This window comes from Mustela lutreola, chromosome X (genome assembly GCF_030435805.1).
Source record: "Mustela lutreola isolate mMusLut2 chromosome X, mMusLut2.pri, whole genome shotgun sequence".
Taxonomy (NCBI): Eukaryota; Metazoa; Chordata; class Mammalia; order Carnivora; family Mustelidae; genus Mustela; species Mustela lutreola.
In genome coordinates, this window is record NC_081308.1 from 33,572,717 (window position 1) to 33,595,499 (window position 22,783).

Genomic DNA, 22,783 nt, shown 5'->3' on the forward strand with positions numbered 1-22,783 from the left:
TGTATATATGTCCTTTATTATGTTGGGATATGTGTCCTCTAGACCTACCTTTTTTTTTAATGAATTTATTTATTTATTTTTGACGATTTTATTTATTTATTTGATAGAGAGCAAGAGATCACAAGTAGGCAGAGAGGCAGGCAGATAGAGGGGGCAGAGAGCCCAATGCAGGTCTTGATCCCAGGACCCTGAGATCATGACCTGAGCCAAAGGCAGAGACTTAACTCTCTAAGCCACCCAGGCGCCCCTATTTATTTTTTATTATTATGTTATATTAGTCATCTAGTTTGTGCAGGGTTTTTATCATGAATGGATGTTGTACTTTGCCAAGTGCTTTTTCTGCATCTTTTGATATGATCATATGTTTTTTTCATCCTTTATCTTATGAAGTAATATATCACATTGATTGTTTTGTGAATATGGAACCACCCTTGAATCCCAGGAATAAATCCCTCCTAATTATAGTTTATGACATTTGTAGTGTATTGTTGGATTTGATTTGCTAATACTTTGTTTTGATTGTTGCATTTATATTCATGACAGATATTGGCCTATAGTTCTCTCTCTCTCTATCTCTCTCTCTCTTTTTTTTTTTTTTTTTTTGTGGTGTCTTTATCTGGTTTTGGCATCAGGGTGATAGTGGACTCATTAAATGAATTTGGAAGTTTTCCTTCCTTTTGTGTTTTTCATGTAATTTGGTCCAGGATTTTTGTTTGTTGTAAATTTTTGTTTTGTTTAGTTTTTGATTACTGATTCTATTCTATTGCTGGTGATTGTTTTGTTCAAATTTTGTATTTCTTCCTGCTACAGTTTGGTATCTGTTTCTTCTAGGTTGTTCAATTTGTTGGCATATAGGTTTTCATAATATTCTCTTAAAATTGCTTGTATTTCTGTGGTGTTGGTTGTTATTTCTCCTCTCTCATTAGTAATTTTGTTTACTTGGGATCTCTCTTTTTTTAAAATGAATCTTCTTAGAGATTTATCAGTTTTGTTGATCTTTTCAAAGAACCAGCTCTTGGTTTCATTGATCTGTTTTATTGTTTTTAGTTTATCCTTTATTTCTGCTCTAATCTTTATTATTTCCTTCCTCTTGCTGGGTTTGGGTTTTGTTTGTTCTTGCTATGACATTCTTGTACATATGTCCTGACAAAGACATACAAGAGTTTCCCTAAGGTGGGGTTTTTAAAACTATAGGTCATGACCCATTGTCCCATTGATGGGTTGTGACCAGCACTAAAAAGAAAATAGAACAGAAAATGTCGGTATACGGATAGTTATATGTGTGTGTAAATATAATAACAAATGTGTTTGTATATATGTATGTAAATATGTGTTTGTATTTTCTGGACTGTTCTGGAATATATTTTCTGATATAAAACATATTTTTTACTGTGACCTATGCCAAAAATGTTTGAGAAGACTTCTCTAGGGAGTCCACCTAGGAATGAATTTGTAGGACAAATGATATGAGCATTTTTCATTTTTACAAAATAATTTAAAATTGTTTTTCATAACGATTATAGCAGTTTAAACTCTGCCAGCATTATATAAAAGCTTTGTTTTGTTTTGTTTTATTTCACAATCTGACCAACACTTGGATTCACAAAAATTTTAAATTTTTGCCAAACTGAGAGAGATAAGTGATTTTAATCTGAAATTTTCTGATGACTAACGAGGTTGATCACATTTTCATAGGTTTATTGGTCTTTTTGGTCTCCTTTTTTGTGATATGACTATTGATGACCATTGCCCAATCTTCTGTTTGACTGTTAGTCTTTACTAATTTGAAGGTTTTTTAATGAGTTTCTTCACTTCTAGAAATGCTTTTGTCTTTGTCTATTTTGTCTGCCATTAATACAACTGTATCAAGTTTTTTAAATTAACATTTACATGGTATATCTTATTCTACCCTTGACTTTTAACATTTCTATGTCCATATGCTTACAGTGAGACTCTTCTATATAGCATATATGCTATTTTAAATTATGTAAATATTTTCTATACTTGTATGCTATATACATAATACATGTATATACATACACATGCTATACATATATGCCATACATAATTTTTAAAGTTTAATCTGACAATATTTTTTCTTAAACTGTAGTTCAGGTTACTTATATTCATAGTAATTAGTGTAATATGTACATTTGTTTCTATTGTGGTCACTATAATATTTACTTTTATATATTATCTGTAGATTTTATTTGCTTTTATTCATACTTCTTACAGATTAAAGTATATTTTTCTCATTCCATTTTATATTTTTGACTAGTGCAGATATTATATATGATTTTTTATTTTCAGTGGTTACTCTAGAAATCACAACATTCATATTCAATTTTATGAATCAGTAGTTTTATTTTTCTTCTAATTAAGAAAAGGAATTTGATATTCTTAAACTTTGAATATCTTCTCCCTGGCTTATATATACTGTTTTAAAAAAATTATTATTATTTTATTTTTTCAGTGTTCCAAGATTCATTGTTTATGCACCACACCCAGTGCTTCATGCAATACGTGCCCTCCTTAATACCCATCACCAGGCTCACCCAACCTCCCACTCCCCTCCCTTTCCCTCCCCTCCAAAACCCTCCATTTGTTTCTCAGAGTCCACAGTCTCTCATGCTTTGTTTCCCCCTACAATTTACCCCAATTCACTTTTCCTTTCCTTCTCCTAATGTCCTCCATGTTATTCCTCCAGAGAATCTTCTGTGGGTTGTTATAAATAAGTAGCTGGGATGCACAGTCACATGAAGAAAGTTAAGGGCCAAATGCATGGAGGAAAAACTTTCAGAAAGTGGCTGATTTTCTGTTTCTAGAATTGCTGCTCTTCTCTTAGCTCTCCTGTTGGATTTGTAGGTGTTCGGAATGGTTTGATAACTATCTAACTGAACTCCTGCAACCTGATGTCATCTCACCTGCTACTCCTCTGCCATCTTGACTCCCACCCCCTGGCTTATATATACTTTTTGTTTTGTTTTAGATATATCTATTTGTAGGCTTTCATTTTTTAAGTTATTGCTTAGACATATCTTATTTTTTTAATTCAACAATTAGATATTTTAATTTTGTATATATATCACTGTTCAGATTTATCCACATGTTTTACTAATTTCATTTGCCACCATTTCTTTTTTTTAAATTCTTTTATTGTGTTATGTTAGTTACCATACAGTACATCATTAGTTTTTGATGCAGTGTTCTAAGATTCATTGTTTATGTACAACACCCTGTGCTCCATGAAATACGTGCCCTCCTTAATACCCACCACCAGGCTCACCCATCCCTGGACCCCCCTCCCCTCCAAAATCCTCAGGTTGTTTCTCAGAGTCCACAGTCTCTCATGGTTTGTCTTGTTTCCCCCTCTTCACTTTTCCTTTCCTTCTCCTAATGTCCTCCATGTTATTCCTTATGTTCCACAAATAAGTGAAACCATGTGATAATTGCCTTTTTCTGCTTGATTTAATTTCACTCAGCATAATCTCCTCCAGTCCCATCCATGTTGATGCAAAAGTTGGGTATTCATCTTTTCTGATGGCTGAGTAATATTCCATTGTATATATGGACCATAGCTTTCTTCATTCGTCTGTTGAAGGGCATCTCAGCTTTTTCCACAGTTTGGCTATTATGAGCATTCCTGCTATGTCACCATTTCCTTTTATATCTGAGATCTCTTTTACTTCTTGAAGTACAGTCTTTTAGATCTTCCTTTAGTGAAACTCTGTTGACAATTAATCATTTCAGTTTTTAATTTGCTGAATTTTTTTTTATTTCATCCTCATTCCTGAACAGTAGTTTTCTGTATACACAATTTTCGGTTGGTAGTTATTTCCTTCCAGTACTTTGAAGAGATCATTGACTGGATAGATTCCATATTTTATTATTACTATTGAAAGTCAACTATCATTCTAATTGTCATTTCTTTGTATGTAATTTGGGAAATTTTTTTCCTCTCTACCTATCTGTAAGATGTTCTCTTTTTCTGGGGTGTTCTGCCGTTTTACCATAATGTATCTAGGGATTTGTTTTTCAAATTTTGTGTTTGGAAAAAAAGAAAAAATATAGACTATCTTCTACATAAGGCCGGGGTCCCTGCTTGTCTTATTGACATTTTTACTCCTAGCCTTAACGGAAGGCCTAGTACCTAGTAGGAATGCAATAAATATTTGATATGTAATGATTAAATTTGTAAAAGAATTCTTATTAGTTTCCTTATGAATAACAGGAAGGAAACTTCTTTCGTATCTCAGCATATTTAATAAACATGTCTTATCTCAGATCTCTCCGGTAGCTCATGGAAGATAACCAGGAAATGAATGTTTTAGTTATTTTCTTTTTTTTCTTAAGGGCAAGATTACAAATTTTCCCTCTATAAATCTAAGGAGAACTCAACTTTACATTTAAATAAGCTTCCAAGTGAAAGTTTGAAGTCCAAGGAGTTTGACCTTGAAAAAAAAGTAGGGCCTAGAAAACTCTGAATAGTAGATAATCATTAAGGACAAATAATGAGTGTAACTCCCTTAGTTTTAGTCAAACTCATTCTTCAGAGTATGTTCTAGGGGAAACACCAAATATATTCCAAGCCTTGTATCTTTCAAATATTAGATGATGTGACAGAGAGGGATATAAATTTCACAGTTGGTGTCATGTTTATATCCTCTCACTCTGGCCCTAGGGTCCATGTGCGGATGTGCGGATGCACATCTTTGTGTAATCATAGCCCATCATATGAAATGCTATGTATTATTCCTTTACTTCTCTATGTTTTCATCTTTGCTTAAAGCCTTATAGCTGGCACCTATGTGTTCTTTTCTGGCAGTTTAGCCAAATGTAAAGAGTATGAGCTTTCAGTATAAATCCCGTTTCTGTCATAATACCTTTATACCTCTGGCAAGTTATTAAACCCTTGTCAGCTTTGGTTTTCTCATCTGAAAGAGAGAATAATAATAACTACTTCATGGCTTAGAGTAAGGATTCGAGATCTGTATTAAGCGCCTAGCACATTCCTTGGTACGTGGTATACACTCCCTCCGTATCGGTTCCCCATTCTTCCAGCAAGACTCCCATCTATCTCCAGTATCAGAGAACATGGCAAAGGCACAATCCTAAGAGCTTGTTCTGATGTTATCCAGAGCTCTGAAATGACAAATGACTCAAGTGCCCATCTGAGTTGAGCAAATACAGGGATTATAGTTATTGTTTTTACAAGGATAGCAAGAGGTAATGACTAACAATTCTGGGAAGATCTTATTTGTGTTAGGTGTTGGCAGCAGTTCTAGGCATATATTGTAAAGACGATATGGAGTACCATTTCCTGGGACATGTAGACAGGTGGTTACCCACTTTTCACTGTCACATATGAAACTGCTGTTGGTGTGCTATCCAGCTCACCCCATATCCCAGAAAGATTAACAAAACAAAACAAACAAAAACCACAAGTGTGATTTTGGTATGCCACTATTGGGTCGTTTTCAATTGCTGATTTATATTACTTCCCTTGTTTTTTTTTTTTTTTCTTTGTGTGTAAACTCTGTCCTTCTGCAGAGGTTGGCAAATTTTTAAAAACTGAAATTTCAGAGAATAAATATTGTAGAGTTTGAAGGCCATGCAGTCTCTGCTAAAAATACCAAACCTTGCATTTATAGTGGAAAAACAGCCAGAGATAATACATAAACAAGTGAGCATGGCTATAATCCAATAAAACTTGACTTACAGATCCTGAATTTTGAATAGAATTCATATAATTTTCATATGTCATGAAATACTGTTCTTTTGATATTTTTTTTTCCCCAACCACTAAAAAAATATAAAAACCACTCCTAGCTCCCAGACCATACAAAACATGTAGTGGGTATGAATTTTGTCCACACACCATTGTTTGCCAACCTCTGCCCTATTGGTCTCCTGAATTCCCTGTATTTATTTTATCACATGTCATTTCCTGGGTTGACTATTAGAACAAATATGTTTCTACGTTTGAGTATTGTTTTCCTTTTTCTTGCCATCATAACAAATTTAGCAGTTTCAAACAGTGCCAATAGATTATCGCCTGGTTCTGTAGCTCAGAAACCTGGGTTGGCTGGGTCTGTTTCTGTAGTCAAGGTTCACAAGGCTGAGATCAAGGTGTCGGCAGGCTGAGATCCTGTTGGAAGGCTTTGCAGAGATTTGACTTCCAAGTTCTCTTTTTAGACAGAATCTGATTCCTGATGGCCATAGGAATGAGGCAACTGTGTCCTTGTTTGTTGTTAGCTAAGAGTCAGGTTTAGTTCTAAAATCCGTTCTCTCTGGTCCTTACCTGTTGATGTCAATATCTCAGAACCTTCTTAGTGTGTTGGATCTTTCTCATATTTGGAATCTGACTTCCTGTTCCATAGCTTTGAAGTCTCACAGATCTGACTTCCTCCTGTTCATACTGATTTTAAGGGCTTTAGGATTACTTTGGGTCCACCTAGATCATCTAGGACAATCTTTCTATTTTACGGTCAGCTGATTCGTAAATTTAATTCTGCTAACGACATGTGATCAGCAATACCAAGCATTTGGGGGAATAATGAAGGGACAGGAAACTTGAAGAGACATGTTTTAGAATTCAGAGTAGCATGATTACCACCTCTGTTTCCAACGTAAGTAATGATATATGTCTGTGGAGCACTAGAGGTATCCAGAAATAATTTATCCTATCCAAGCATTTTGTGTTGGTAGATTAGATCTCAGATTTGATATATTCCATAAATATACTGGAAGTAGTTGGTAGCTAATCCAGTAGCCCTTGTTTCTTAACAGATGATCTAGCTGCTTGGGAATAAATCTGCTATGGTCTTTCCTTTCAATGAATAATTTGCTCCAAGGGTAACGTTTTCACTCCCCCCCAACTAGTGGAACTGTATTTCATATATAATTTAATTTTTTTAGATTTTATTTATTTTACAGAGAGAGAGAGAGAGAGAGAAATCACAAGTAGGCAGAGAGGCAGGCAGGGAGAGAGGGGGGAAGCAGGTTCCCCACTGAGCAGAGAGCCCAATGCGGAGCTCCATCCCAGGATCCTGTGATCATGACCTGAGCCGAAGGCAGAGGCTTAACCCACTGAGCCACCCAGGTGCCCCTCATATATAATTTAATTTTGTCTTTTATAATTGTTGGTAAGGAACATATTGACATATTTTCCTGGGGTGGTTTTCCAAATTTAGGATCCAATTATTAGTTTTTAAGTCCACCTAGTTACTGAATCATATGTATATGATTCTTAGGGCTAGAAACCTCTAGTTGATTCTCAGCTGCTTTCTTCAGCCACCATGTCTGACCTGTCACCAATCTTTTTTCTTTTTTTTAAGATCTTTTATTTATTTGATGGAGAGAGAGAGAGAGAGAGAGATCCCAAGCAGGCAGAGAGGCAGGCAGAGAGAGAGAGGAGGAAGCAGGCTCCCCAATGAGCAAAGAACCCGATGTGGGGTTTGATCCTGGGACACTGTGATCATGACCTGAGCCGAAGGCAGAGGCTTAACCCACTGAGCCACCCGGCACCCCATGACTTGTCACCAATCTTGCTGATTCTCAGTGACCCAAGAATCTGTATCTTTCTTTGTATCCCTTGCCCCCATCCCTGATACACATCTTCATCATTTCCTATTCTATCTGTTGCAATAACTTCCTAATTGGCCTGTGTCTGGTTTCTCCTTTGTCCATATAATGACCCAGAGATGAAATCATCCAGCCTGAGCTTTAGAAAAACCGAGAATTCATTCCAACTCCTTAACATGACATTCAGAGATTTCCATTATATGACCCAACCCTACCTTTCAACCTCATTCCCATTATGGTCCTGGGGAGGAAGTGTTCAGATGGTGGCAGCTGAACACTGCTGTACCAACACTTCTACAAGCCATGGTCAGAGAATGGTAAATAGGCCTGGGGTAAAGGGTTTGTGTAGCCATTGCAGGCCGGGCTTCTAAAAATGGACATGGTTGTTCAAAGATCCTTCCTTTCCACCTTCAACATTCAGTTGATTATGAAATCCAAGCAGGCCCTTCTACTTCCTATATTTTTAATTGATCTCATTTCTGTAAGTCTTGCCATTGCCCCAGTATGGGTCTTACCTCTCTTCTGGACGACTACCCTGTACAAACCTGTCTCTTTGTTCCCTTTGCTCTTTATTCTAAGCCAGTCATCATATTACATCAAGGTATCTATTGTTCTAAAGCAGAGTTCTAACTTTAGTCCCTCTGTAATTCAAAACCTTCATTCTTTCCCCATGGTTTCCACTGAAGAGTATTTGTGTTAACAAATTTGAGTGTTAACAATTTGAGCCCTAGACCAGGCTGCTCGGGCTGGGATCCTGGCTCTATTACTTACTTACCAGCTATGTGATATGAGACATGTCATTTTATTGCTCTAAGTGTCAATTTCCACATCTATAAAATGAGGATAATAATGTTTACATGGGGTTGTTATATGGATAAAAGCATATGAAGTATGAAGAGCTATTAGCAAGTAACTGGTATATAGTATATATTCAAGTAATAGTAGCCATTGTAATGACTGTGAAATACTCAAGACATTCAGGTAGACTTTGTAAATGACTGGCCAGTTTTTACTCAATTAGGGATTTGTGAGAGTTAATGATTTGGCTAAATAACTCAATTTCAGTGGTCTCCCCTTTTCCCTTGAGCAGACAGCTAAGGATTATAACTGGTGAATGGTTTTTTGAAGAAAAGGCAAAGCGTTTCAAGCAAGTCAACGTTCTGGGCACTGATGTAGTCCGACAGTCCATCTTAAGAAGAAGTCCAGGTAATTAAAATAATTATTTGGTTTCGAAACTGTCTTACTCTTCATTTTGGTGGGCTCCATAATTTCCCTATATATGTTGCAAATGAACATAGCTGAATTTCCTGAATCCCTTAGGTCATTTCAAAACTCAGTAGCATGAAATATAAATCTGCAATTCATACAAGGGAAGAGGAAGTCAGTAGAAAATAAAATCCACAGCGATTTTCCATATATCTGACACACTGTGATTTTCAAAGGAGGCATTTATCTTCATCATAGATAGTTCTTTCCCTGAATGCATTTCCAGTATTTTCCTAGACATTTAAGAAAGTAACATAAAACAGATGAACTAAATGATTCACATTGTGAAAGCAATCCTTGATTTTTTTCAACACGATGTATTTCCATAAAATATCTTTTACATGTTCCTTTTACTAATCCAGTGGTTCTCAACCAAGAGATGGTACTGTGCACTGTGCCCTCCTCCCTCAAGCCAGAGGAGCATTTAGAAATGAAAGGGGGGTGTTTCTGGTTGTTACAATGCCTGGGGTGGAATGAATACTCTTTAGTTCCTAGGGTGTCTCATCTTTCATATCCAGAGACAAATGCCCTTGTTTTTAAGTCCGGAAGGTAGAGTTGGGAGATTTGGGACTGATTTCACTATCACTTTTAGATGTGGCCCCAGCAAGGAAGGGCTTTCCCACATGGGTAAGATCAATTCTGATGCCACAGGGAGTAGAGCTAGGGGGAAGCAGTTAGCTCTGGCTGCTTTCCCCACCCAAACTTCAGCACCATTCGGAATGTAGACTCCTTCAAGCCGTGAGGTGTAGACAAGCAGCTCACCCTCACAGGAAATCTGGTTTATGTGCTCAGAAATCAGGTATTGTTTCTATAATCCCGTCTCTAGGGATTTTGATTTCTCATGAACCCAGCCTCCTCTACCCTAAAAATATCTGTAGAGGAGGTGAGACATCCTTCCTCCATCATAGTCATCCCTAGAAAGCTTACCTCAGCAAACCTCCCACAGATGAGTCCTGATCGTCATCTTCATCTAACTCTAGAGCACTCAGCAGATTAGAAATAACTGTGTGACTAGGAGACAGGATGGCAATGTCATTGCCAATTATTATAGACTTCTTTGTCCCATGTGAACGTAGGAAAGTGAATGAAGAATAGAAAATTGCTCTCATTTCTGGCCATTTTGTATGGAAATTTGTCTTCTGATTGTTTTTAATGAGGAACTGAAGAAACACAAAGTCAAGAGCAATCCTGCCAGGACCCAGAAAAGGCAGACACTTCACCTTCTTCTGGGCAAAAGGCCAGTCGTGATGGACCCAGGAAAAAAGGGTAAGACACACCCTTTCCAAAGGAATAGTTGATCTTTATTCCAGAAACCTCTGAAAGAAAGACTCCATGGTTTTTTCAAGTTGGATATCATTTCAGTGACACAGAGAAGGTCATCATACCCAACCAAGGCAACGTTCTATCATTCCCCTCAGTAAATGCAGTCTTACTTACTTTTGGTCTTAGATAATTAAATTTCCCCTTGGACCTGAACCTGTAAAAGTTTTTATTTCATTTAACATATCTGGTCCTGCCCAGAAAGGTCCTCATTACTTCGAGGTAGAAGCTTTCCTGTCAGGACCAGTCTTGTCTATAAAGACATGACAACTGGCTTGGTTGTAGAATGTCGCCACCCAACCCCCAACCTGAGTGCTGATACAGGAAGTAACCAAATGAAAGAATGATTAATTGGGCTTAAAACATAGTGTCCCCTGTTTAAAATGTGGGCTTCCTTAAGGAAGAAATCCCATTTGGCTACCTCATTAATTCAGAAAAGATATGTTTCAAGTACCAGAAATGAGAACGGGAGGCATATAGAGGAGCACAATTCAGAGAGGCACTAGGAAACCAGGGGTATAGGGGCTTCCTCAGGGAAGGAAAGAGACCCCCAAAAATGTAGGTGGAAAGGACCAAAAGGCCAACTTCTGCCTTCTAGCTCTACATTTTGCTGGTCTTTTTTTTCTTAGGCAACTGTTGGTCTATTTTGTTGCTTAGGTAGTGAGTGTTCTAACACCTGCCGAGTCAGTGCATGATTCTCTCTAGGTAGCAGTGTTTTGTTCTCTCAGTGGGAAGCAGCGTGAGAGATTACTAGTATCTGAGCCTTTCTCTGACTCCAGAGAAAGTCTGGTTTGGTTTGGCTTTTATTCTTTGAATCACGAACTCTGAGTGGGAATGAAACCTAAATGCCCTGTAGCTCAGACACTCGTGACTAACCACGTTTTCATTAATTAGTGGGTATGAATGTGAGAGAGAGCCTGGAGTGACCAACTGTACATCCCACCCCATCCCACGGATGGGTCATTCCTCCCAGGTTGAATCCATTCATCGCCCTTCAGCATTCCCACAAGGCCTTGTGCCTGCATATCCCTCCTTACCTGGTAGTCTGACACCACGCCCTCACTCATCTTAGAAAAACTGAAAGTTCATTCCAACTCCTTAACATGACATTCAGAGATTTCCATTATATGACCCAATCCTACCATTCAACCTCATTCCCATTACAGTCGTCTCAGGACGTACTTAACTGTGAGTTCCCCAGCACTGGACCTGTGGCTTTTTTCTTTCTTTTCATGCTACAGTTTCTGGCATGGAAATTCCAGCCTGGCTCATCAGGCTTGATTGAACAAGCCACGCAGAGCACACAAGTGCTTGCAGGAGCCGTAATTTGCAGATGCTAGCCCAGGCTTCGCTGCATAGGTCACAGAGCCGGGAACTTGGAGCCGGGAGACAAGAAGTAACCCACCAGCACAATGAAGTGCAGGTGCTCTGAATTTAAAACAGTCACAGCACCGGGACCGTGCCCTGGGGGAACTCAGAACTGAGATCTGATGGAACTGTCTTCAATAACTGTAACAGCTAGTTGGGTAGAAAAGGTTCACGCCTGGAAAGTTCATCTGTATAGAGGAAGTTCGGGAAAGTGTAAGAGGACAATATGAGCTACCTGAAAGCCTTTCTAAATGGAAATGAGGTGTTAATTCCCTACAAGAGAGATCATAATGCAATAAATAATTAAGTAAATCTTAAAGAAGAAGCTTAGCTAATCAGTGGCGGGAGGTCACAGAGGCCATTGGGAATGACATCAAATTGTAAGTGTGACTAGATGAGGACCTGGAAAGATGGGCAGGGATCCAGGATAGCCAAACGTGGGGAAGAGTGATTCCACTTGGAAATACAGCTTAAGTGGAAGAGTGGATGTGGGGTCACGTTTAAGGGGGCTCAGAGCAGCCCAGACTGATAGTATATTAAGTGTCATTTTCACCAAAATATGTAATTTTCCCATTAGATTGAAGCTTCTGACACTTTGACAAGACACTCTTGATATATCTTTGAAACAGAGGCATTTGGCAGCTTTTCTTAAGATTGTCCCCCTACCTTTGGAGTACACTTTTTTTCCCCCTAGAAAACTAGAATATAAGGTAAAAGAACTGGCTTTTCCCAATGCTGTCACAACAAGAAGATAGCTTTGGTTCTTTATTAAAGTATATTTGAAAACCCCTAGGTTTTGGGCATTCAGTAGCTTGGATCATGACTCAAATCTCAGTTCCTGAAAAGCTATTTTTGCTCAGTTCTAAATAATTTAGTAAAATGGCAACGGAGTCAGATCTCATCGTACATGAGACGCTCCATTGTTCAAACTTCACTCCCACGGGGAGAAATGTCACGAAAGATAGAAAGATGGTTTCCACCACCTGGGTTTAGTCATTCATTCCGCAAGAATTGATTGGGTTCTCGTGGGTGCCAGGCATCACTCTCAGCTCAGGGAGCTGTCAGGAAACCAGCAGGGCAGAGCCGCTGTTCTCACGGAGCTGTAAGCTAATCTGTGGCCACCTCGGTTTGTCCCAGAGAATCATTTTAGCTCCCTTCTCTGAGCAAGGGGAGTCCAGGCTCCCGGTCCTTAGTATCCCTGAACGTAGGCTCAACCCAGGCCATGTTTCTCCATTCTCAGGTGACAGTGGGGAGTTCGAAAGCTGATGGTCTTTTTCCTTTCAGGGATGGAAGCCTGGTCTACCAGCAAGTGGTATGGCCTTGGGACAATGTGATAACTTCCTCTACCCTCACCCTTGACAGTGTACTTGCAGAGGTCTCCCCAGGACCTCTCAGCCCAAAGGCCGTTTTATTGAAGAATTATTTACTGTTGAAAATATTAGAAATGGTATTTTTTTAAGAAATGGTATTCTTGGAAGGATATCTTAAAATGCCTTTTCTCTTATGTTACTTTTTAAGTATAGACCTATTTATGTAATTTCAGATTTCTTCTGAGCAAGTTCAGATCGGCAACCAGGGGAGAGATCATGACTCCAAAAACGGAAAGTGGGCGGAGCTACAGCTTGGACCTAGACAGCCAGAACTTGCGGAGTTTAAAGTCAGTCCCTGGTTCGGACAGGTAAGGTGCATATAGATTAGGCAGTGGTAGAGCCTGAGAAGAAAACTAATGTATTTTCAATCAGATGGTGCTTCTGGGTACCTATAAAGTATTACATCTTGGAGAACTCCCAACATAATATGAAAAGACAAGAGGATATTTTTTTAATTGAAATGGAAAGCACTTACCCTTCTGGAATTACAGCTCTCAAAATCTTCCGTGTTACCTGTAAGGATGAGATTTGATGTTCTGGTGCTTAAGGCTGCGGTTCGAATGGAGATATACAGGAAAAATAAATTCTGCTCCTTGAGTTCATGATCTTTCTGTTTAAGTTTCTGAAAAAGAAACCTCTGAGGGATATATATACTCCTTGCAGCTTTTAAAAAATTGATAATAATTTCATCAGTTGAACTGCTCCAGAGAATTTCCAGAAATTCCACTTCTTTCTAGTTCTACCTCTTCTAACTCATTAACAATGGGGCCAGTGGAGAATCTCCTATACACAGAGTTTTCACCTTGTCAAGAAAAGGAAAATGAAAAGGTAGCCAAGAGCATAGTCATCTCCTATCCGGCTGGATTTTCTTTATCATCTCAGGCCATAAGCCAAGGCTTATTTTCGCGATGAATACATTATCAGAGGCCATGAGGAGAAAAAAACATCTATCCTCATGTTTCACTGGTTTGTCCAAATGTTAACTACCTTTTTCTTTTTCTTGGAGCTGCAGTAATTCTGCAAAGCCAGGGAGTGAAGCCTTTTTGGGTTACGCAAGCAGAATTGAATTCTCCCTTTTAATTCATTTTAGAATATGGAACACCAAATCCCCATAGAGAGGACCCTCTTTTTACTATTCATTTTCACCCCCCATGGTTAATTTCCATACCTGCTGCTTTTTTTCTCTATAGCATTTTTTCAAAGTAGTGCCCTTTATGTAAAACCACACAGGAAAAAAAAAAAAAAAACAAAACGAGGAGTTAGGAGATAAATCCTTTATCATCCACTATCAGAAGATCATCACGATATTCAGTATTTTTTAAATTTTCAAGAATATAGATATACTGGGGTGCCTGGGTGGCTCAGTGGGTTAAGCCTCTGCCTTCAGCTCGGGTCATGATCTCAGGGTCCTGGGATCGAGTTCCGCATCGGACTCTTTGCTCAGCAGGGAGCCTGCTTCCTCCTCTCTCTCTCTGCCTGCCTCCCTGCCTACTTGTGATCTCTGTCTGTCAAATAAATAAATAAAATCTTAAAAAAAAAGAATATAGATATACTTCTTCGATGATAAAAAAAAAATTCAAACCCTGGTTTCTTTTATCTTTGAAATAGTTTCCTTTGACTGACCTTGGGGCAGCCTCATGCCAATTTCCACAGAATCTTTCTATAAAATTCTCATTTTTGTTTTTGGTTGTTGTTGAACTCCTGAGTCTCAGACATGCTCCAAATTATTTAGAGATGATAAGCAACTAGGTTAGTGTTGCTATTTTTGCCCAGCCTCTTGGGGACTCCATGGATGAACCGTGTTGGTAACGAATTCAGGCTACCATTTCAGAAAGACAATATCTATAAAAAGAGGAAAGATAGGATTCCTATTTGAAAAAAAAAAAAGGAACTTGTAAAAAAATCTCCTGACTCAACCAACAGGTTATTCCATTTTAAATTAATTAGTCTTCAGGTTACTCAACAAGAATAAGGGGTATGATCTCTAGTATCATAGTGCTTTTGTTGTTCTTCCAGAATCTACCTGCCTGGGTTTATTTCTTGGGTCTTATCCACGGCTGGGTGTAAATAATCATTAAGTTATAAAGCCATATGGACGTGTTTCTGGTGCACTGACTCAGGATTTTCTTGTTCTTGTTGTAAACTGAAAGGAGGCGAAATAGATTGATCTTTAAACCTGAAATGGTTTCTAGAAGATCAGAATGTAGTGGTCAGGGATGGTTTGGCTTCAGCATGTCAAGAACAGTGTTTTCCCATTAAGAAAGAGGGGGGAAAGAAAAGCTGTTTGGGAGATCAGTAGAGCAAAATGTTCTTTTCCTAGAACGTGCATTTATCAAAGTGATGACTCATTAATGGACTGCCACAGTGAGATGAGCTACATCATCCCAAAATTATTCCTTAGAAAGTTGGGCAGGAAGTAGCCCATCTTTTCTCAACTCTCATCACCAAAAGACGTTGTTAGCTCCTTTTTGTTTGCTTGAAGCTGCAGTAATTCTGCAAAGGCAAATAGTAAAACTGGCAGACTTTCTTTTCTCCTTAGGTTTTGCAAGCAAAACTGCCTTCTCCCCAGTAACTCATTTTCGAAGACGGAACAGCAAATTTCTCTAAAGAGAGTCTAAGAGCCCAGGCTCTTTGGTCTCGTACCTGACCCAGTTTAGCAATGAATTCCCCTTTCCCCTCCATAATGCCTACTTTTTCATGGTTCATTGCTCTTTTTCAGGAGCAGCTGGCCTTGGGCATTCTTGTTTGAAACTCCTATCTTACCAGAGTGGAAACAATGTTTTACCAGATACCAGATACCTGGTTGACTTTCTCTTCAGTAGTTGGAAAGCAGGGGAGAGTATGAAGGGGCTAGGCAAGGCCCCGCAGCCTCCCAGGAGAGCATGGCAAATTGTTCTTCCCTTGTTGCTAGGGACTTGACAGAGGAGGCATAGGAGACTTTTGAAAAAATAAAAAGAATATGCATTAAGCTATAGTTGTTAAACAGAATGCTCCTCAGGGCAGGGATACCTAATCCCTTTTACATTGTGATGAGTTGTTAATGTGGTCTGATTTGTGAGGTATCTGCCTGAAGTCATGCTCGTCCAGAACCATACCCTCAGACAAGGATTTGTAAGTGAGTGGTTTATTAATGAAATGATTCCAGGAGAAACCAGTATAGGAGGAATGGAAGCAGAATAAAGAAAGGAAAGAACTCAAGCAATGTGCCATCTCAGATGAGGTCTGCATGTGAAAACCCAGCTTGATCTGACAAGGGATTCTGGATCCTAAATTGTGTCTCTGAGTTTTTTCATTTCGAGGAGCTGGACCATAGCACTCCTATACCAATTAGCCATTGACTGTGGATTCTTGTGGAGAGGGTTTCCAGATTTAATGAATAAATGTACAGGATGGATGCCCAGGTAAACCTAAATTTCAGATAAACAACTTTTTTTAAAAAGTGACATCTGGAGTGCCTGGGTGGCTCGGTGGCAGCCTTCAGCTCAGGTCACAATTGCAGGGTCCTGGGGTCAAGCCCCACATCAGGCTCCCTGCTCCGCAGGAAGCCTGCTTCTCCCTCTCCCTCTGCCTGCTGCTCCCCCTGTTAGTGCTAGCTCTCTCTGTGTCAAATAAATAAAATCTTTTCAAAATAAGTATTTAAATAAATAAGTTAACTCCCATGAAATATTACTTTCATTTATATACTCTATAAATAGTATATTTTTATACTAAAAAGTATTCATTGTTTATCTGAAATTAAAATTTAACGGAAAGTTCTGTATTTTATTTGATAACTCCAACCATGGGGGTCAGAGGAGACACACTCCAAAGCATATCTAGGCCCCCGTGCTAAAGGGCAAATCTTTGAAGGCCATAGGTGCAAGTCATTAGCAGGAAAGCACTCAGAGCTGGTACAAGTGATCTGAGTGGATCTGGGTAGGACATCAACAATGTCCCTTAAAAAAACAAAGGAAAAATGGAACTTTGAAGTTAAAATTCACTCTGTTCAGTAAAAAATAAATGAGGGGTGATGCTTTGTTTCTTAGCAGCATTTCTGTCCTCACACTGGAGAATGTGGCAAGCATAGCAGATCCACAAGGGTATTTAACTTGGGTTGTGGCCATATCAGTGGGAGCAACACGAGATTTGGAGTTGTCAAACATGTCTTCAGCTAGAAACTTCTGCTTTTTTCTCACAGTCATCCCTTTTCACTCATCTTTTGCCCATCATACACACCCACCTTGATTTGGGCTCCCCCAGAATAGACCCTGAAATAAGAATTCTAGAGCAAGGGGCGCCTGGGTGGCTCAGTGGGTTAAAGCCTCTGCCTTCGGCTCAGGTCATAATCCCAGGGTCCTGGGATCCAGCCCCGCCATTGGGCTCTCTGCTCAGCGGCGAGCATGCTTCCCCTTCTCTCTCTGTCTGCCTCTCTGCCTACTTGTGATCTCTCTGTCAAATAAATAAATAAAATCTTAAAAAAAAAGAATTCGAGAGCAAGTCATTTCTTTATGATATGGTCTTGGAAACCCAGGAGGATTGGGGAAGTTATCCAGGGAAGGAAAGGAAGCCAAAAAGACAGTATCATTAAGTCAGTTACCATTGTGGGTAATTGTAGGAAACAGTGTATAACTCCAGAACTATCCAGTCAAGAGATTGGGAAGCCGGGGTATGTATACACCAGGTCCCTATTGGTCACTGGTTGAGGACTATTTCGAGGGCACTAACTCTCTGGCACTTGGGACTTGTTTTGTGTACAGGCACCCCATGCTCTCATGATCCAAGAAAGTCTTCGGGCACAGACTTGTGGGTATTCCCAGTAAACAGGATTCTGTAGGTAGAGGTGAGGGCTAAGGGGTAATGAGTGGGGGCACTGCTCTCTGCTACAGCATCCCTCCAAACCACGCCCCCGTCCCTCCTCCAAAGGTGCAGTTGATCAGACCACCAGTTGCTCCATCCCTGATTTGTGTTTACCTTATATACACATGACTTTCCTTTTTATAATGACAGTAATGTGAGGAGTTACAGAGACTTGGTGGTTCAGCCAGACGCCTGATATTATACTTTGGTTGGATCACAGCTGGGTTCTTCACGTGCTTCATTGTTGTGGCCAAACAACTGTAAGCCCAAAGATACCTCCTTGCTATCTGATCTGTTTCTCCAGTCATTTCTCAAAGATTCACTGCCCTAACGTGTTCTGTTTCAATGAACTAAATTTAACACAGTTCTCTCCTCCAGTATAATAATTTTTTTTTCACTCGGGTGTATTATGTGCAACATACTTTCTCAGGGTCGCTAAGATACAATAATGGCCTTTCTTCTTCACTGAGGAGTAGAGGTATATGACTTGCTCACCTATAAATTATATTTATACAGATAAAATTCAATACATAATTCTGCCCATATTATAGATCTAGTACCGTATTCTAAATGGTGATTAAGTGTGGAAGAGTTTAGACAATGATCCTATCCAACCCCTTCACGAACTTCACAAACTTTGTAAGGGAAGATTGGGACAACCAAATAATTTCAAGACAATATTGTGTCATGTTAAAAAGATGTTCCGTGTGCTATGGGAAAACCAGAAGAAGGCACTTACCCTTATAGAGGATTCAGAGAAGCTTCAAGGAGATGACCTCTAAGCAGTTTTAAGGGATGAGGAGGACTTGGCCACGTGACCAAAGATAAGAATGAAACAGAGGAACAGAATACGAGGAGGGGGAGGGGCAGAGGGGGGGAGAGAGAGAGAGAGAGAGAGAAAGAGAAGGACAAGCAGACTCCCCACTGAGCATGGAGCCCAATATGGGGCTTGATCCCAGGACCCAAAGTCATGACCCAAGCTGAAGTCAGATGCTTGTCAGACTGAGCCACCCAGGTACCCCTTGGGTATGGGGATTTTTAAAAGCTTCCCCAGTGTTTCTGATATGAAGCCAAGGATAAGGGCCACCCATCTCCCACAAGACTGTTGACTGTTTTGGGATCACCAAAGACTGGAAAGTTGAACTACGTTCACCTTTTTTCTCTTTTCTTTCTCATGTTTAACATCTCTTTCCCATGTAGTGGGATCACCTCACTTTCTCACTGCCACCTCCCTTGCTTTTTGTACATATCCGTTTCAGATCTGATTAACAAAGGAACATTAGGAGAGTGCATAAACCACAGAAAGAATAACATGCAGTCTCTGTGTCATGCTATGCACTAGCCAGTGAGTGGTAGTATCTCTCAGATTAATGCTGCCTTTTGGTTCACCTTCCTTAGGGGAGTACTCGTTTAACCATGCAGGCACAGACTCAACATTGTCTGTCCCCTCTGGGAAGGTTGCATCCTGGGAAATGCTTTTCAGACTACAACTCCTGGGAGACAGTTACATAATCCACAAAGGCAACTCATTAAATTATAGTCTCTCTCCCCTATCCTTAGAAAGACAGATAGATCTAGGGGTACCTGGGTGGCTCAGTCTGTTAAGGGTCTGACTTTGGTTCAGGATATGATCTCAGGGTCTTGGGATCCAGCCCTGCATCAGGCTCCCTGCTCAGCAGGAAGTCTGCTTCTCCTCCCTCTGCCACTCCCCCTTCTCATTCTCTTTCACCCTCTTAAACAAACAACTAACTGACTAAATAAATAAATAAATAAAATAGATACATCTAGAAAGCCATTATCAAGATTTGGGGCCAGCATGATATTAGAGATAATAAAATGGAAGGTTTTTGTTATATTTCATAAACTAAAGTAAATGAGACTGCTTCTTCCTCTAGGAAATATGTCTTTCAAGTAACCTGGAATGTCCAAGCTCCCTAGGCATTGTCCTATCCTCATGCTTTGGGATCTATTAGAACAGGAAAAATATACCTCTTTCTTGCCAGTTTCCCTTTAAGCAAATTTTAGCTTGAAGTTTTGTTGATGCTGATTTGTAATACTTCTGATTTAAGTAACAGTAACATGATATCTGAATCAGAATAGCTCTTTCAGGGATGCCTGGGTGGCTCAGTTGGTTAAGCATCTGCCTTCAACTCAGGTCATGATCCTGGGGTCCTGGGATCAAGTCCTACATCCGGATCCCTGCTCAGTGGGGAGCCTGCTTCTCCCTCTGCCTGCTGCTCCCACTGCTTGTGCGCACTCTCTCTCTCTCTTGCAAATAAATAAATACAAATCTAAAAAAAAATAGCTCTTTCATTTTTTTTAAGTACAGCTGACCCAGGATCACGTTAGTTTTAGGCATACAACAGTGATTCAACCACTCTATATGTTATACTGTGCTCCCAGGAATGGTAGCTGCCATCCGTCACCACACAACACTGTTACAATACCATTGACTGTATTCCCTCTGCTGCACGTTCTATTCCTGTGACTTCTTCACTCCATGCCTAGAAGACTATCTCCCACTCTCCACTCATTTTGCCCATCCCTCTCCCCTCCAACCACCAGTTTGTTTTCTGTATTTATAGGTCTGATTCTACTTTTTGTTTATTCTTTTGTTTTTTTAGATTCCACATACGACTGAAATCATATGGTATTTTTCTTTTTCTGACTGACTTATTTCACTGAAACTTCTACCCTCTAGGTCCAAGTCTGTTGTCACAAATGACAAGGTTGCATTCTTTCTTATGGCTGAGTAATATTCCATTGTATACATACCATATCTTCTTTTTTTTTTTTTAATGTATCTTTTTTTTTTCACTGTTTTATTTTTATTTATTTATTTATTTATTTTATACTTTTTTTATTTTTTATAAACATATATTTTTATCCCCAGGGGTACAGGTCTGTGAATCACCAGGTTTACACACTTCACAGCACTCACCAAATCACATGCCCTCCCCAATGTCCATAATCCCAACCCCTTCTCCCAAACCCCCTCCCCTCGGCAACCCTCAGTTTGTTTTGTGAGATTAAGAGTCACTTATGGTTTGTCTCCCTCCCAATCCCATCTTGTTTCATTTATTCTTCTTCTACCCACTTAAGCCTCCATGTTGCATCACCACTTCCTCATATCAGGGAGATCATATGATAGTTGTCTTTCTCTGCTTGACTTATTTCGCTAAGCATGATACGCTCTAGTTCCATCCATGTTGTTGCAAATGGCAAGATTTCATTTCTTTTGATGGCTGCATAGTATTCCATTGTGTATATATACCACATCTTCTTGATCCATTCATCTGTTGATGGACATCTAGGTTCTTTCCATAGTTTGGCTATTGTGGACATTGCTGCTATAAACATTCGGGTGCATGTGCTCCTTTGGATCACTACATTTGTATCTTTAGGGTAAATACCCAATAGTGCAATTGCTGGGTCATAGGGCAGTTCTATTTTCAACATTTTGAGGAACCTCCATGCTGTTTTCCAGAGTGGCTGCACCAGCTTGCATTCCCACCAACAGTGTAGGAGGGTTCCCCTTTCTCCGCATCCTCGCCAGCATCTGTCATTTCCTGACTTGTTGATTTTAGCCATTCTGACTGGTGTGAGGTGATATCTCATTGTGGTTTTGATTTGTATTTCCCTGATGCCGAGTGATATGGAGCACTTTTTCATGTGTCTGTTCGCCATCTGGATGTCTTCTTTGCAGAAATGTCTGTTCATGTCTTCTGCCCATTTCTTGATTGGATTATTTGTTCTTTGGGTGTTGAGTTTGCTAAGTTCTTTATAGATTCTGGACACTAGTCCTTTATCTGATATGTCGTTTGCAAATATCTTCTCCCATTCTGTCAGTTGTCTTTTGATTTTGTTAACTGTTTCCTTTGCTGTGCAAAAGCTTTTGATCTTGATGAAATCCCAGTAGTTCATTTTTTCTCTTGCTTCCCTTGCCTTTTGCGTTGTTCCTAGGAAGATGTTGCTGTGGCAGAGGTCGAAGAGGTTGCTGCCCGTGTTCTCCTCAAGGATTTTGATGGATTCCTTTCGTACATTGAGGTCCTTCATCCATTTTGAGTCTATTTTTGTGTGTGGTGTAAGGAAATGGTCCAATTTCATTTTTCTGCATGTGGCTGTCCAATTTTCCCAGCACCATTTATTGAAAAGGCTGTCTTTTTTCCATTGGACATTCTTTCCTGCTTTGTCGAAGATTAGTTGACCATAGATTTGAGGGTCTATTTCTGGGCTCTCTATTCTGTTCCATTGATCTATGTGTCTGTTTTTGTGCCAGTACCATGCTGTCTTGATGATGACAGCTTTGTAATAGAGCCTGAAGTCCGGAATTGTGATGCCACCAACGTTGGCTTTCTTTTTCAATATCCCTTTGGCTATTCGAGGTCTTTTCTGGTTCCATATAAATTTTAGCATTATTTGTTCCATTTCTTTGAAAAAGATGGATGGTACTTTGATAGGAATTGCATTAAATGTGTAAATTGCTTTAGGTAGCATAGACATTTTCACAATATTTATTCTTCCAATCCAGGAGCATGGAACATTTTTCCATTTCTTTGTGTCTTCCTCAATTTCTTTCATGAGTACTTTATAGTTTTCTGAGTATAGATTCTGTGTCTCTTTGGTTAGGTTTATTCCTAGGTATCTTATGGTTTTGGATGCAATTGTAAAAGGGATTGACTCCTTAATATCTCTTTCTTCTGTCTTGCTGTTGGTGTAGAGAAATGCAACTGATTTCTGTGCATTGATTTTATATCCTGACACTTTACTGAATTCCTGTATAAGTTCTAGCAGTTTTGGAGTGGAGTCTTTTGGGTTTTCCACATATAGTATCGTATCATCTGCGAAGAGTGATAATTTGACTTCTTCTTTGCCGATTTGGATGCCTTTAATTTCCTTTTGTTGTCTGATTGCTGAGGCTAGGACCTCTAGTACGATGTTGAATAGCAGTGGTGATAATGGACATCCCTGCCGTGTTCCTGACCTTAGCGGAAAAGCTTTCAGTTTTTCTCCATTGAGAATGATATTTGCGGTGGGTT

General features: G+C 39.4%; 1 protein-coding gene across 7 annotated transcripts in view; it reads left to right on the forward strand.

Annotated features, from left to right (window-relative positions):
* SYTL5 (synaptotagmin like 5) overlaps positions 1-22,783 on the forward strand; it is a 147,592-nt gene that overhangs the window by 69,285 nt on the left and 55,524 nt on the right. For 6 of the 7 annotated variants that reach the window (XM_059157187.1, XM_059157186.1, XM_059157191.1 and 3 more), the window contains 3 exons: positions 8,675-8,790; positions 10,008-10,116; positions 13,082-13,216. In XM_059157187.1, the coding sequence (XP_059013170.1) occupies positions 8,675-8,790; positions 10,008-10,116; positions 13,082-13,216 (360 nt within the window). The remainder of the gene's footprint in view (positions 1-8,674; positions 8,791-10,007; positions 10,117-13,081; positions 13,217-22,783) is intronic. The other variant, XM_059157190.1, reaches the window with a different exon arrangement.